This window comes from Nicotiana sylvestris, chromosome 6 (assembly GCF_000393655.2).
Source record: "Nicotiana sylvestris chromosome 6, ASM39365v2, whole genome shotgun sequence".
In the NCBI taxonomy this organism is placed as follows: domain Eukaryota; kingdom Viridiplantae; phylum Streptophyta; class Magnoliopsida; order Solanales; family Solanaceae; genus Nicotiana; species Nicotiana sylvestris.
The window spans coordinates 6,439,126-6,452,844 of record NC_091062.1 but is presented as its reverse complement, the minus strand read 5'-3'; the positions used below and the strand labels follow the sequence as shown (position 1 = coordinate 6,452,844).

The window sequence follows — 13,719 nt, the reverse complement described above, 5'->3', positions numbered from 1 at the left end:
TTCTCATCATAATATAAAAAAATTTCTCATCTCAAATTTAAATAAATTTTACCCTTTTTCTATGATAAAAATCTGAATTTTTATTTTTTCTCTATTTATTAATATATATAAATTTTTGTAATCATAAAATAAATATTTATTTTGTTTTTAAAATATTTCTCAAAAATTTTAAATTTTTTAAGTATTGTATATTTACATTTATGTTATTTTCTAAACTTATAATTTACAAATTTCCTCACATTATCTCTAATTTTTTCTTATTCAATATTTTAGTTTTTGATTTTATCTATTAGACTTGAGTTATGTGGACTTATCCATATTATGATATTTCTTATCATAATATAAAAAATTTTCTCATCTCAAATTTGAATAAGTTTTACCCTTTTCTCTATGATAAAAAATCTGAATTTTAATTTTTTCTCTATTTATTCTTTATTATTAATATTAAATTATTCAATAACTAATATTATTACATTGTCATGTGAATTTTTATTAGCTTGTTTGAATTTAATATCTATTTCTGCCACATTTATTCTAATATAATATTGATAAAATTTTTAAAAATTTCTCATCTCAAATTCAAATAATTTTTATCATTCTATTTTCTAATTTGGACCGTATTTTAAAAAAGTATGTTATGCTTTCAAATTTAAACTAATTGCACTCAATTCAAATATTAATCATAGAAAAATATTTTATTAATTATTTGAACACATTATATTTAAATGTTGCAGTAATATTTACGTATAAAATATTTGTTTGCATGATTTATCAATATTAATATGACTTTGTCATGTGAATTTTTATTGCTGCTTGAATTTATTTAATTTTAAACTCAATAAATTTTTAATATCGTAAGTAAATTTTAGTTTTATTTTATAGATCCAAAGTACAAATAGTAATAGCTTATTTCAATTTATGTCTTTCTATATTTTTTTATTCTAGTTTTTAGTTAATTTTTTACCTCCATATTTCTAGCTAATATAGAAAAAAATCTATGAGTGAATCAATATATATATATATACAAATATACATATAAATATAAATATAGATATAAAGATTGGATTTGTCTAAGATCTATTTGGATTATGTATAAGATTTATTAAACTACTTTCATTAATTATGTTTCCATTTATAATTTTTAATTATTAATGTTGTTCTAAAATTATGACTTTATTTTAGCTTGTCATTTGGCTTAACCACAATGCATACTACTCTCTTTTTAATATAATATAGATTATCATATACATACATTAATTTTTCTAGAAAATGCAATTATTATTGGGTCTAATCAATACTAAAAGGAAAGTAGAAATGGGTAGTGCAATAGTTGATTACCATTAAAAGTGCGAAAATTGGGTTACAAAATGAACCATGTGGGGTCGCGCGTGGAGAAGATGTCAATGTTGTGATGGTTGACGATATCATTACCTTTTAGCACAAAGTCGTCTTAACTAATTTTTTTCTACATAAATAACAGGTCAAATTCATTAGCTATTTTTCAATAAATATATACAATTAATACATAAATAGTACGATTATACAGATAGTTTACATAGAGTATACATTTAGTGTTTACATAGAGTATACATTTAGTATTTAGTTTATGATTGCTTAAATAATTATTTAAGTTAATTTTTTTTCCGCTCGATATCTGGTACCCTCCTAATAAAAGGATTAAGGTATTCTTTCACTAGAAAATAATGAATTCCTGCTTGTCGGTTCTACGCGCATCGGTGTAATGACTTTTCACACCATCAGATTATATTTATTTATTGTAGCAAGAAAACTGTTTTCTTGATTATGAATCACACATTTTTAGGAGACTTATTTGTATATATTCTTTAGATGACATGATAATGTAAAAATTCTTTATACTATAGCGTATATAATCTTCTTTTTTTCCACCTTAGCGTCTAGTACCCACGTTGGTTAGAATGATTTGGATTCGTGTAAGAAAATACCACTTTGAAAGTAAAACGCTCTTAAGTCTCAACTAAGGACGACTCTTATTTTTAAAGCTTAAACTTAAATATAAAGATTGAAGAATATTACCATCCTATCACAACTTATAGTGACGGCAATGCATATAATTTAAAGTGTTCTTAAAATGATTCTTTCACTGAAATATTTTTGAAACATTATAGAATAAAATTATTCCCTAAGAAAAAGACAGATTATTCAGTTCATTACACTTGTCTTGGTGGTGGGGTCCACTTACCTCCACTTAACACCATGTTTAGAGAATTAAAGCAAGATTTCTTATACTTACACTAATCTTGTAAAAACATTCATAGATTCCCTAACCTGCGAACTGCTCCACAACCAACGCAATAAACACCTTTTTACACCTCTTCAAACTTTCCGTGAAAACACACACACACACACGCTAGATTTTCAGGTCATAAGAGCAAAAGAACAAAACTCAAGAATGGTAGTACTACTATTTTCCAAGAATACATAAAATCCAAAGAAAAAAAAAGAATCTTGGAAATAGTAGATCAAGAAAATGGAACTTACTATAAAGAAAACAAAATGGATGCTACCTCTAGTTTTCACCATTTTAATCTCCATTTTCCTTATCATTTTCATTTCTACTAAAACCCCATTTCAAAAATCACCCAATAAAGCTAAAGTTCCAATCTTTGTTGAATCAAAGCTACATATATCTCAAACTAGGCCTATTTCAACAATACCCAGATTAGCTTATTTGATATCTGGTTCAAGTGGAGATGGGGTTAGTTTAAAGAGAACATTAAAAGCATTGTACCATCCATTGAACCAATATGTAGTTCATTTAGACCTTGAATCACCAGTTGATGAGAGATTAGAGTTAGTTAACTTTGTTAAAAATGAGCCTTTGTTTGTTAAAGCTGGGAATGTGAGAGTAATTGTGAGATCTAATTTGGTTACTTATAGAGGTCCTACTATGGTTAGTAATACACTTCATGCTGCTGCTATTTTGCTTAAGGAAGGTGGTGAGTGGGATTGGTTTATTAATCTCAGTGCTTCTGACTATCCTTTGGTGACACAAGATGGTATGTAGTTAAATCTATTTTCTTGAAATCATTTTTGGTCCTTGTTCTTTTCTGTGTGTTTGCTAGTGAGTATCCTTTTCTGAGCTAGTTGTCATTGTTTGTTTAATATTTCAGTTTTGCTTTCAATTATTTGCTGAGATTCTTGGATTTCAGATTAGGTAAATGTGGTGCTTGCTATTGCTTCCTTTCTTTTTGTTTCATATAGGCAGAGGCGGGGCTAGGATTTGAAATTTATGGCTTCTGAACTCAAAGCTATAGCTTGTTTTATTTACTGGGTACATAATTAAATATTTAGACATATCAAATGAATTTCCTAATACAAAATTCAGGGTCTAAAGAAAAAGTACTGGTTTCGTCCGTACCCGTAGTTAATAATCTGGCTCCACCCCTGCATATAGATGATGCGATCTTGTTTCAATTAAGACTTAGTTGTTGTTACTCTAATGCAGGAGCCCTTTGAATTTGACAAAAGACTTGTATGCTTGTCTAAATATATGTGTGAGATTTTAGAGAATCCCAATTTGCGTTACAAAAATAATATTTTAGTATTGGAATGAGAGCCTTGACGCAGTGGTAAAAGTTGTTGCTGAAACGGCTTCTTGCAGAAATGCGAGGTAAAGCTGCATACATAAGATCCAATGAGGTCCGGCCCTTCACCGGACTCCGCACATAACCAGAACTTAGTGCACCTGTTGCCTTTTGTTTTTTCCAGTGTTGGAGATGAGCCTAAATAGAAACTAATGGATATAGAATATTCATGTAGTGCCCGGCTAGTTTGGAATTGAGGTGTACTTGATGGATACATAGATTGAAATCTTTTTCTTTTGTTTGGTTTAGGGAATGGGGGCACTTTCTGTCCAGGGGATTGTTGTGCAACAATTTTAGAATACTATGCTAATCCTATAATCTGGAAAAATTAATTAGTAAATTTGTTGAATCCAAGTTCAACACGAGGTATAATTTTTTTAAGCAGCTTCCATTTAGTATAAGTGCATGAACTTGTTCATTGAGAAAAAACTTGTGTGTTCATGTAGATATAAGTGTGAGACTTTAGAGAATCCTAATTTGCCTTAAAAAGCAAAAATTTTAGTATTGGAATGAGATGAGCGTAAGATTATATAGAGCTTAATGGCTGCAAAATATTCATATAGCTGCCCTGCTATATTGGAATTGAGGTGTGCTTGATTGGTACATTCATTGAATTCTCTTTTTTGGGGGTTGGGCTATGGGGTGTGTGTATGGGGTGGGGGTGGGGGGAGGGAAAGCATCTTTGTGTGCAGGGGATTGTTGTGAAACCTTTTTAGCATAACTCTTATCGCATGAACTGTTTCAGCAATTACCCTTTTTCTAATGATGTTGTGCCTTGATATTGTGTTTGACAGATTTACTTCATACTTTTTCAACCGTGCCAAGAGAACTTAATTTTATTGAGCATACAAGTGACATTGGATGGAAGGAGTATGTGGCTCGCATTCATTTGGTCAATTAATCATCATATCTTGGTGCTTAGAATAAAATGAGATTGAGGAAGCTGGTTTATCTTACTAAATTTTATATTTCTGCTTGTAGATACCACAGAGCCAGACCTGTAATAATTGATCCAGGGTTGTACAGCCTGAATAAATCAGACGTCTTCTGGATCCCACAGAAAAGGAGTATGCCGACAGCATTTAAACTATTCACCGGTGAGAATTTTGTTCATTTCTGAGTCAATTACTGGTGGACGCAGAAGGAAGTGATCAAACTCTTTTTGGCTGCCTTGTTCCTTTGCCTCTTTAATTGTTGATTCGGGTTTCAAAATCCAAAATTAACTCATCTAGAACCTCCAATAAAGCACCTGTAAATTGTTCTATGGTTGGTTTTTGCCTTTTATCAGCTAATTCTGCCATAAGATCTCCACAAGTTATTCATGTGTTTGGACTTAGTATCTTTGCTTTCTTCTTACTGCTTTTCTTTGTAGAGTATCTGCACATGTTGATGCCAATTTTTTTTAATTTGAGTTAAAACTCCAAAGCTGTCTGAGAAATTAGCTGTCTGTTTTATTTATGCACTTGTGCATTTAAACTGTTATTGTCGCTTAGTTCTTAGTTCGAGTATGAGTTATCCCATAATACACTAAGATCTCAAAACATTTTGTAGTGAATTATATTTTGTTATAACTAAAGCATGATCGTTCTGAATATCTGAGGCATCAAAACTGGGAAGGATATCAGGCCTGAGCTGATGAAACATTGTAAGCTTTTGGCAAAACTACACAAAGATGACTGCGCAGAAAATTTGTCTGAATTAAAAGGAGATCCTGATATGCATACACTCTCAAATGTTTGCCTCTGTTTCCTAGTACTTGCCTCCTTCGCAAGGGTTTGTAGAAGGCCTTCTGAAGAATAATAAGAAGAAAGCAAGGACACACCAAACAACCATAACTTTTTTCTTCTTGAATATCAAAATGAATACTGCATCATTGTGGCAGCAACAGAGAAACTCATTTCGAGCTAGCACTGTTCTATTGCACTTACATAAAGTTTCTAACATTAAATAAGTTGTCATAGGTCAAATTCCCTCTTTTTTCACTTCCACCTTTTTGCATCCATGGGTGTGGCCGAGTGGTTAATGAAGTAGGTGGAGAACCATTAGGTCTCAGGTTCAAATCCAACGGAGACAAAAAACACTTGGGTTTCTTCCCATCTGCCTAAGCCTTAGTAGGTAGAGCTACAAGGTACATGTGCTGGTGGGAGCTAGCAAGTACCCAGAGGAATAGTCGAGATACGTGCAAGCTGGTCCGGATACCACCGTCATAACAAACGTTGTCATAGCTCAAATTCCCTCTTTTTCGGCTCCTGTATGTCATTGTTTCTTCCTTGAGCCGAGGGTCCATCAGAAACAGCCTCTCTACCTTTACAAGGTAGGGGTAAGGTCTGTGTATATATTACCCTCCTCAGATCTCACTTATGGGATTATACTGGGTTTGTTATTGTTTTTGTTATGATCATTGTTTCAATAATGCTATTTGTCTCACGTCTATGAAATTAACAATGTAAAATTTTGTTTCTGTACAATTAAAAATCAACAAATATAACCTATCAAAGATTTTAAAAATGTGCTGTTATCACTTTTCCTCAGGCTCTGCTTGGATGATGCTCTCTCGCCCCTTTATGGAGTACCTTTTATGGGGGTGGGATAACCTCCCTAGGATAGTCTTGATGTACTATGCCAACTTCCTCTCGACGCCTGAAGGATACTTCCACACTGTCATATGCAATGCAGAGGAGTTCATGAACACTACAGTGAGTCACGACCTACATTTTATATCCTGGGACAATCCTCCAAAGCAACATCCACATTTTCTCACTCTTAACGATTACCAGAACATGGTTGACAGCAATGCATCATTTGCGCGAAAATTCGGCAGGAATGAACCAGTGCTCGACAAGATTGATTCTGAGCTCTTGGGTCGCGAAGCCGATGGTTTTGTACCTGGTAGTTGGTTTGAAGGTGGGGATGCAAATACTACCATCTCACAGTACATTTTAAGAAACATAACTTCACTGAGACCGGGGCCAGGTGCACAGAGAATAAAAACTCTTATTTCTGATCTTTTATCTGATAAAGATTTTCACAGAAAACACTGCATTTAGTTCCTGGTCGCGTGACAAATTGATGTGTTATAGCGAAAGTCTTTCAGTCAAATAACAGATTAGTCGATCGTTGCTTACTGCCCTTGAACGATGTATTAATAATCGGGATGAAGCAGCTATACCATATTCCAACATATACTGCTATAAAGGTTAATTCCGGAGTAGAAATGTATTGTTTTTGCAGGATACTTGTTTGAGCCATTGTTTGTATTTTTGTTAGCCAAAGTGCTGATGAGATGTTACTATTATTGAAAGAGGTACATTTTTCAAAGGTATGATAAAAGCTATGTTACAATACCATCAGGGGCGAAGCTATTTCCAGGGTGGTCAACTGAACACCTTTCGTCGAAAAATTATACTGTGTATAGGATAAAATATTACTTGTTATAAATAACAAGTAGACTTTGAACACTCTTGCATAGCACACTGGCAAAGAGTGTTCAAATTTGAACACCCTTACTGAATTTTCTGGCTTCGCCACTGAATAATTCGAGAATTTAAACATAAGGTCTTCATTATGTTAGACAACCGTATAATTTGGTATTGGGTATAACCGAGGACTCCTTTAAACTCTATTCCTAGCCGTCATATATTATGTAGTGTTTGTATATAACTATCCTACTAGCCTTATATTGTGGAAGGATAACTTCTAGGAGATATAAGACAACATATACATGTAGTTGTGATTAACATAATCACCGGTAGATAGAGATACAATAGCTAAATATTAGCTAGAAGGAACTCTTGTCAAGATGTATATATACATCATGTAACTCTACATGTGAAGGTAAGCAGAAGCATTCTCAACTTCTAAATCATCCTTATTCTAATTTTCTTCATGGTATCAGAGCTTAGGCTTCATTGAAAACTAAACGATCCTGAAGGTTCCTTCTTTCCTTTTAAAACAACTATGGCAGCATCCTCTAGCACTACCATAGCCCTCTCACCCTCTTCACTTCACCAACTCATTGCAATTTGTCCCATTAAGCTAAAATCATCAAATTACCTTATTTGGAGGACACAAATCCTTCAACTTATGCAAACATTGAAAGTTGACAAGGTCATCAAAGAAGAACCTCCAGCAGAGAGCATCGAAGATGAGAAAGGTGAAACCAATCCAAACCCAAAGTTCACTGAATGGGAAGAACGTGACGTTCTTGTTAGGAGTTGGCTTTCTGGAACAATGACTGAAGAGTCAATATTTCTCATCATAGGGTGTTCATCTGCAAAACATATGTGGTCTTGTCTTGAGGATACCTACTTACAAGCAAGCAAAGACAAGGAGTTTCAGTTGAAGCAACAACTTCAAACTGTAAAACTAGGTTCCAAATCCATTGATGAATATATAAAGGAATTTAAAGGAATCTGTGATAGCCTGATGGCTATCCAAAAACCACTAGACGAAGATAGCAAAGTAATTAATTTTGCTAGAGGTCTTGGAAGCAAATACAAGACCCTTCGTACTGTGATGTTGGGTAAAGCACCATACCCTACTTTTAATCAATTTGTGACTGCCCTTAGAAGGTTTGAAATGAGGGAAGATGGATAGGAACATGTGACAAACAAACCTTGATTCAGCTGTAGCCTTTACTGCACAGAAAACTCAAGGAAGAGGTCGTGCTAATTCCTTTAGAGGAAGGGGAAATCAAAGAGGAAGAGGAAATAGAGGAGGATTTAATTAAAGACAATTTTATACACAATCAACTGGATCAAATCAGCCAAAGGAGAACCCAAAAAATAATCCATGTCAGATTTGTGGTAGAAACAATCATGCGGCGCTCTCTTACTTCTATAGACGGGATTATTCATATCTGGCACAACAAGAAGTACCACAGGCTCTAGCAACTATGTCTCTCACTGATCAACATGATAATCATCTCTACATGGACTCAGGTGCTACCAATCACATGGTGTAATCTTCAGGTACTCTTGTGAATTCATCTCCATTTAAGGGAACTGATCTTGTTATGGTAGGTAATGGTGATAAAATGCCGATTACACATATAGGAGATAAGATTATTGAGAAGAACCTACATTTAAAAGATGTCTTTGTTGTGCCTAAACTCAAGAAGAATCTCATTTCTGTCATTAAATTTGTTAAGGATAATGTGTGCTCTCTCGAGTTTACCGAATATGGTTTTTTTTTTTGTTAAGGACAAGAGAACAGGGACAATTCTAGCAATGAGAAATAAGAGGCATGATTTATATACTTTGGAAGATGGCTTGCATGAGGCATTGGCAGTTATAAAAGTAGACAAGAACTCAGACACAATTTGGCATCAAAGATTAGGACATCCGCACTCAAGAACTCAAAGTTATTTGCATAGTAATAAGTTGATTGATGTTAGTAGTTGGAATAAAAGTGGCTTAGTTTGTACTAGTTGTCAAATGGGGAAAAGTTGTAAGTTACCTTTTCAAGAGTCAAATAAAAGAGAAGTTGAGCCATTATCAAAAATACATAGTGATTTATGGGGTCCTGCACCTATCGCTTCATCTCAAGGAATAAAGTACTATGTTATTTTTGTTGATGATTGTACAAGATGCACTTGGATTTATCCCTTAAAGAAGAAATCTGATTTCCTTTCTAATTTTATGACATTTAAAAAATTAGTAGAAAATCAGTTTTCAAAGAAACTCAAAGTGTTTCAATGTGATGGAGGTGGAGAATTTAATAGCTTGGAGTTCACAAGTTATTTGGCTCAAAATGGCATTAGAAGACAAATCTCTTGTTCTTATACACCAGAGCAAAATGGGATAGCAGAAAGAAAGCATAGGCATATTGTTGAAACTGGTCTCACATTGATTTTCAACGCAAAAATAGCTATGTTTCTTTGGGTTGAAGCCTTTATGACTGCAGTTTTTCTAATCAACAGAATGCCTACCTCTACTTTAAGTATGCAAGCTCCCTTTTCTAAGCTATACGGAGAAGAGCCTAATTATAACACTCTGAAAGTGTTTGGTTGCAGATGTTTTCCTTACCTCAAAGGGCAAAATACAGACAAATTTCAACCAAAAACATTTCCATGTGTGTTTATTGGTTATAGTCTACTTCACAAGGGCTATAGATGCTATCATCCCCAATCTAAAAGGGTTTTTATATCAAGACATGTTATTTTTGATGAATTACACTTACCCTGTGTCTCTCCTAGTGTTGATTTGCCTGCAGAATAACAAAATCCTCACTTCAGTACTTTCAAGGAATATTTGGAGCAACAAAATGGTAGCAAAAATCTTGAGGTACTATCTGATGAGCCTCCCATGCAGACACTGGACGTGAATCTTGAGATTAGTTCTCAGCAAAATAATGTTCAGCCATCAGATTCCCAACAGCCATCCTTGACCAATGATGCAAGCCCAAGTTCACAACAAACGCATAACTCTACTACCTCACACTCCAATATTGAGTCAAATGATTCCCCATTGCCTATTGACCTACCTAATTCCCACGACATTGATATTATGGATACTTTACAACCATAGCCATGCACACCAACTTCACTAGATGAAAATTCCATACAACCTGCCTCTACTCACATAGCCCAGAACCCTTATTCTCGCCAATATCACACATTTGCTCGCAGAGGCGGATCCAGGATTTAAATCATATGAGTTCAACTCTTAAAGTTTTTAGCATTGAACCCATTATACTTTTAAAGTTATGGGTTCATATCCACTATTTTTGCAATTTTAGTGAATTTTTATATATAAATTTTTACACCGCGTCGAAAGTTATGGGTTCAGTTGAACCCGTTCGTTGTTAACTACATCCGCCTCTGTTTGCTCGTTCACCCAACCTAGATAATACTCATCCAATGCTCACCCGCACCAAAACTCACTCCTAGAATAATTCTTTCTCCCAATCCTTCATGGCATCTCTCCAACAGGACCTCAAAGAACCTAAGAACCTCAAGGAGGCGCTGCTCAAACCTCACTGGAAGGCTGCAATGGCTAATGAGATGCAAGCTTTAAGAACAAATGATACTTGGCAATTGGTTCCTCGCCTACCACATATGAATGTTGTTGGATCTAAATGGGTTTTCAAGACGAAACTGAAAGAAGATGGACAAGTGGAACGCTTCAAGGCTAGGTTAGTAGCTAAAGGCTATAACCAAATTGCAGGAGTCGACTTCGAAGATACATTTAGTCCGATAGTGAAGGCTGCAACAGTACGTATAGTTTTATCCATAGCAACTACTCTAAATTGGGAGATCAAACAACTTGATGTTAAAAATGCTTTCTTACATGGTGATCTCAAGGAAACAGTGTTCATGGAACAACCACCAGGCTTCAAAGATCTTGTATTTCCTCATCATGTTTGTTTACTCAAGAAAGCTCTTTATGGGCTTAAGCAAGCTCCTAAGGCTTGGTTTCACAAGTTTAGTTCTTACCTCTTGCATATCGGCTTCTTGAGCAGCAAAGCCGATTCCTCACTCTTTGTGTTCCATTCTTCCCACGGCACCATCCTGCTTCTCTTGTACGTGGATGGCATTATTATAACTGGCAGCAATTCATCTATCATCACTGATATCATTTGCAAGCTCCAGTCTAGGTTTGCAATGAAAGACTTGGGTGACGACCACTATTTCCTAGGAATTGAGGTGACACATTACAAAGATGGACTATTTCTCAGTCAAAGAAAGTATGCATCAGAAGTTCTCCAACGCACCAATATGATATGTGCTCGCGCCATACAAACTCCTCTCTCCCAGAAGCATGATCTTCACACCTCCACTGGTTCTCTCATTGACGCAACTGAGTTTCGAAGTGTTCTAGGTGCCTTGCAATATTTAACTCTCACACGTCCAGAGATATCACATGCTGTGAATCTCTTATGTCAATTCATGCAACATCCAACTGAAAATCATTGGTCTGGGGTTAAAAGAATACTGCGTTACATTGTCGGGACATCACAACTTGGATTGCGCATCACATCTAACTCTTCCCTTCATCTTGTGGGATTTTCTGATGCTGATTGGGCTGGGTGTCCCCTTACAAGGCGATCTACGACCGACATGTGTGTATTTCTTGGCGCAAACTGCATTTCATGGGCATCAAGGAAGCAACATACAGTCGCAAAATCTAGTGCTGAGGCGGAATATAGGTCGTTGGCTTCTCTAGCTGCAGAAGTCACATGGGTTACCTATGTTTTGAAGGATATTGGCATCTCTTTACCTCGCCCACCAATCTTGTTTACAGACAATTTGAGTGCTATGCATCTCGCGGCTAATCCAGTACTCCATGCTCGCACCAAACATGTTGAACTTGACTATCATTTTGTGCGAGAAAAAGTTGTTCAAGGAGCTATGGTCACCATGTTCATTCCATCTTTACACCAGATAGCAGACATCTTCACGAAGCCACTGTCCAAGACTCAAGTTTGGACTTTACGGACCAAGCTAGGAGTTGTGCAGCTACCCAACTCTATCTTGCGGGGATGTTAGACAACCGTATAATTTGGTATTGGGTATAACCTAGGACTCCTTTAAACTCTATTCCTAGCCGTCATGTATTATGTAGTGTTTGTATATAACTATCCTACTAGCCTTATATTGTGGAAGGATAACTTCTAGGAGATATAAGACAGCATATACATGTAGTTGTGATTAACATAATCACTGCTAGATAGAGATACAATAGCTAAATATTAGCTAGAAGGAACTCTTGTCAAGATGTATATATACATCATGTAACTCTACGTGTGAAGGTAATTAGCAACTTCTAAATCATCCTTCCTGAAATCATACTTCTACAGTTTTACTCAAAGTAAAAGCTAGCATTTGAAGGGTTTTGTTGTGTTTAACTTTTTACACCTTCAATAGAATGTGTGCAACAAAAATTTGTTAAATAACCTACATGTTACTTGAAAGGAATGTGGGGTTAATGATTTGAACTCTTTATGTCTAAGTGTGAAACAATAACTTGATAATAACAACAGAATATTGAGCCTTGTTTTGGGGTGTGTTTGGTACGGAGGAAAATATTTTCCGGAAAATGTTTTCCAATTTTTCCATATTTGGTTGGTTTAAATATTTTGAAAAATATTTGTCTTATGAACGCATTTTCCTCATAAGAAAGGAGGAAAATGTTTTCCTTATCAAGAGAAGGGAAAATATTTTTCAAAACTACTTCTCAATCTTCCCCATCCTCACCAGCCCACCTCCTTCCCCACCCTCACCAACCCATTCCACCCTCACCAACCCACACCACCCCCTCTCCAAAAAAGGTTTTTTTTTTCTTTTCAAATTTCAGTTTTTCCGTTACCACCCACCCTACTACCCATCCACCCCCACCCAAATATTTTTTTTACTTATTTTTTTGTAATTTTAAATTTTTGTTTTTTTCGTTTTTCTGCACATCCCCCACCCCCGTCTCTCCCCGAAAAAAATAAAGCAGTACATTAGTCGGGAAAAAAATATTTTTTAATGTATTTTTAGTTTTAGTTTTTTCATCTTTCAGTTTACAGGTTCGAAATTTTACAAGTTCCAAAGTTACGAGTTCAGAGGTTTATGTGTTTGAAAGTTTACGGGTTCGAAAGTTTGCGGTATCGAAAATTAGCGGTACGGAAGTTTATGAAATTTGTGGGTTAGGAAGATTGTTGATTTGAAAGTTTATGGCTTAATGATTGTATCTAAATTATTTATGAATACTATTGATAAGTTATTTTTCTTAATTTGCGTACCAAACAATAGAAACTGAGTAAGATTCCTATTTGTTTATTTCTTGGAAAACGTTTTCCACGGAAAACATTTTCCGTTATACCAAACACACCCTTGGTGAATTGAAATTTGGGGTTTTGACACAGTTACCCACAAAAACAAAACTATTTACCCTTATCTATCCATTTGTTTTTCTACCCATAAACTAATTACATTTCCTACCCATAGTAGTTTTTGTGGGGAATTTTTTCTTTATTCTCCAATTCTTTTTTATTTCTATGCTTCTTCTTTTTTCTTCTTTTTTTCCTTTTTTTTTCTTTTCTCCTTTTTTTCTCCCGTTTTCTTCTTCTTTTTTTTCTTTTCTAATTTCATTTAACTTCTTTTTTTTAT

The 13,719-nt window shown here is 34.9% G+C and overlaps 1 protein-coding gene across 2 annotated transcripts; it reads left to right on the top strand.

Moving 5' to 3' along the window:
* The first annotated feature begins 2,281 nt into the window (after positions 1 to 2,281).
* On the top strand, positions 2,282 to 6,970 carry LOC104248914 (beta-glucuronosyltransferase GlcAT14B-like). Of its 2 annotated transcripts, XM_009805270.2 has the most exons (5): positions 2,367 to 3,038; positions 4,421 to 4,496; positions 4,608 to 4,723; positions 6,159 to 6,322; positions 6,404 to 6,970. In XM_009805270.2, the coding sequence occupies exons 1-5, from the start codon at positions 2,510 to 2,512 to the stop codon at positions 6,671 to 6,673; spliced, it is 1,155 nt and encodes a 384-aa protein (XP_009803572.1). In that variant the 5' UTR covers positions 2,367 to 2,509; the 3' UTR covers positions 6,674 to 6,970. The 2 variants fall into 2 exon arrangements, with proteins under 2 accessions (XP_009803569.1, XP_009803572.1); XM_009805267.2 differs by having other exon boundaries at positions 2,282 to 3,038; positions 6,159 to 6,970.
* The last annotated feature ends 6,749 nt before the right edge of the window (positions 6,971 to 13,719 follow it).

Excerpts from the sequence above, each read along its gene's own strand:
- LOC104248914 (XM_009805267.2), top strand. The coding sequence starts at position 2,510 with ATGGAACTTACTATAAAGAAAACAAAATGGATGCTACCTCTAGTTTTC. Across the intron at positions 4,497-4,607 it reads AGTGACATTGGATGGAAGGA|ATACCACAGAGCCAGACCTG; the intron begins GTATGTGGCTCG and ends TTCTGCTTGTAG. Across the intron at positions 4,724-6,158 it reads AGCATTTAAACTATTCACCG|GCTCTGCTTGGATGATGCTC; the intron begins GTGAGAATTTTG and ends ACTTTTCCTCAG.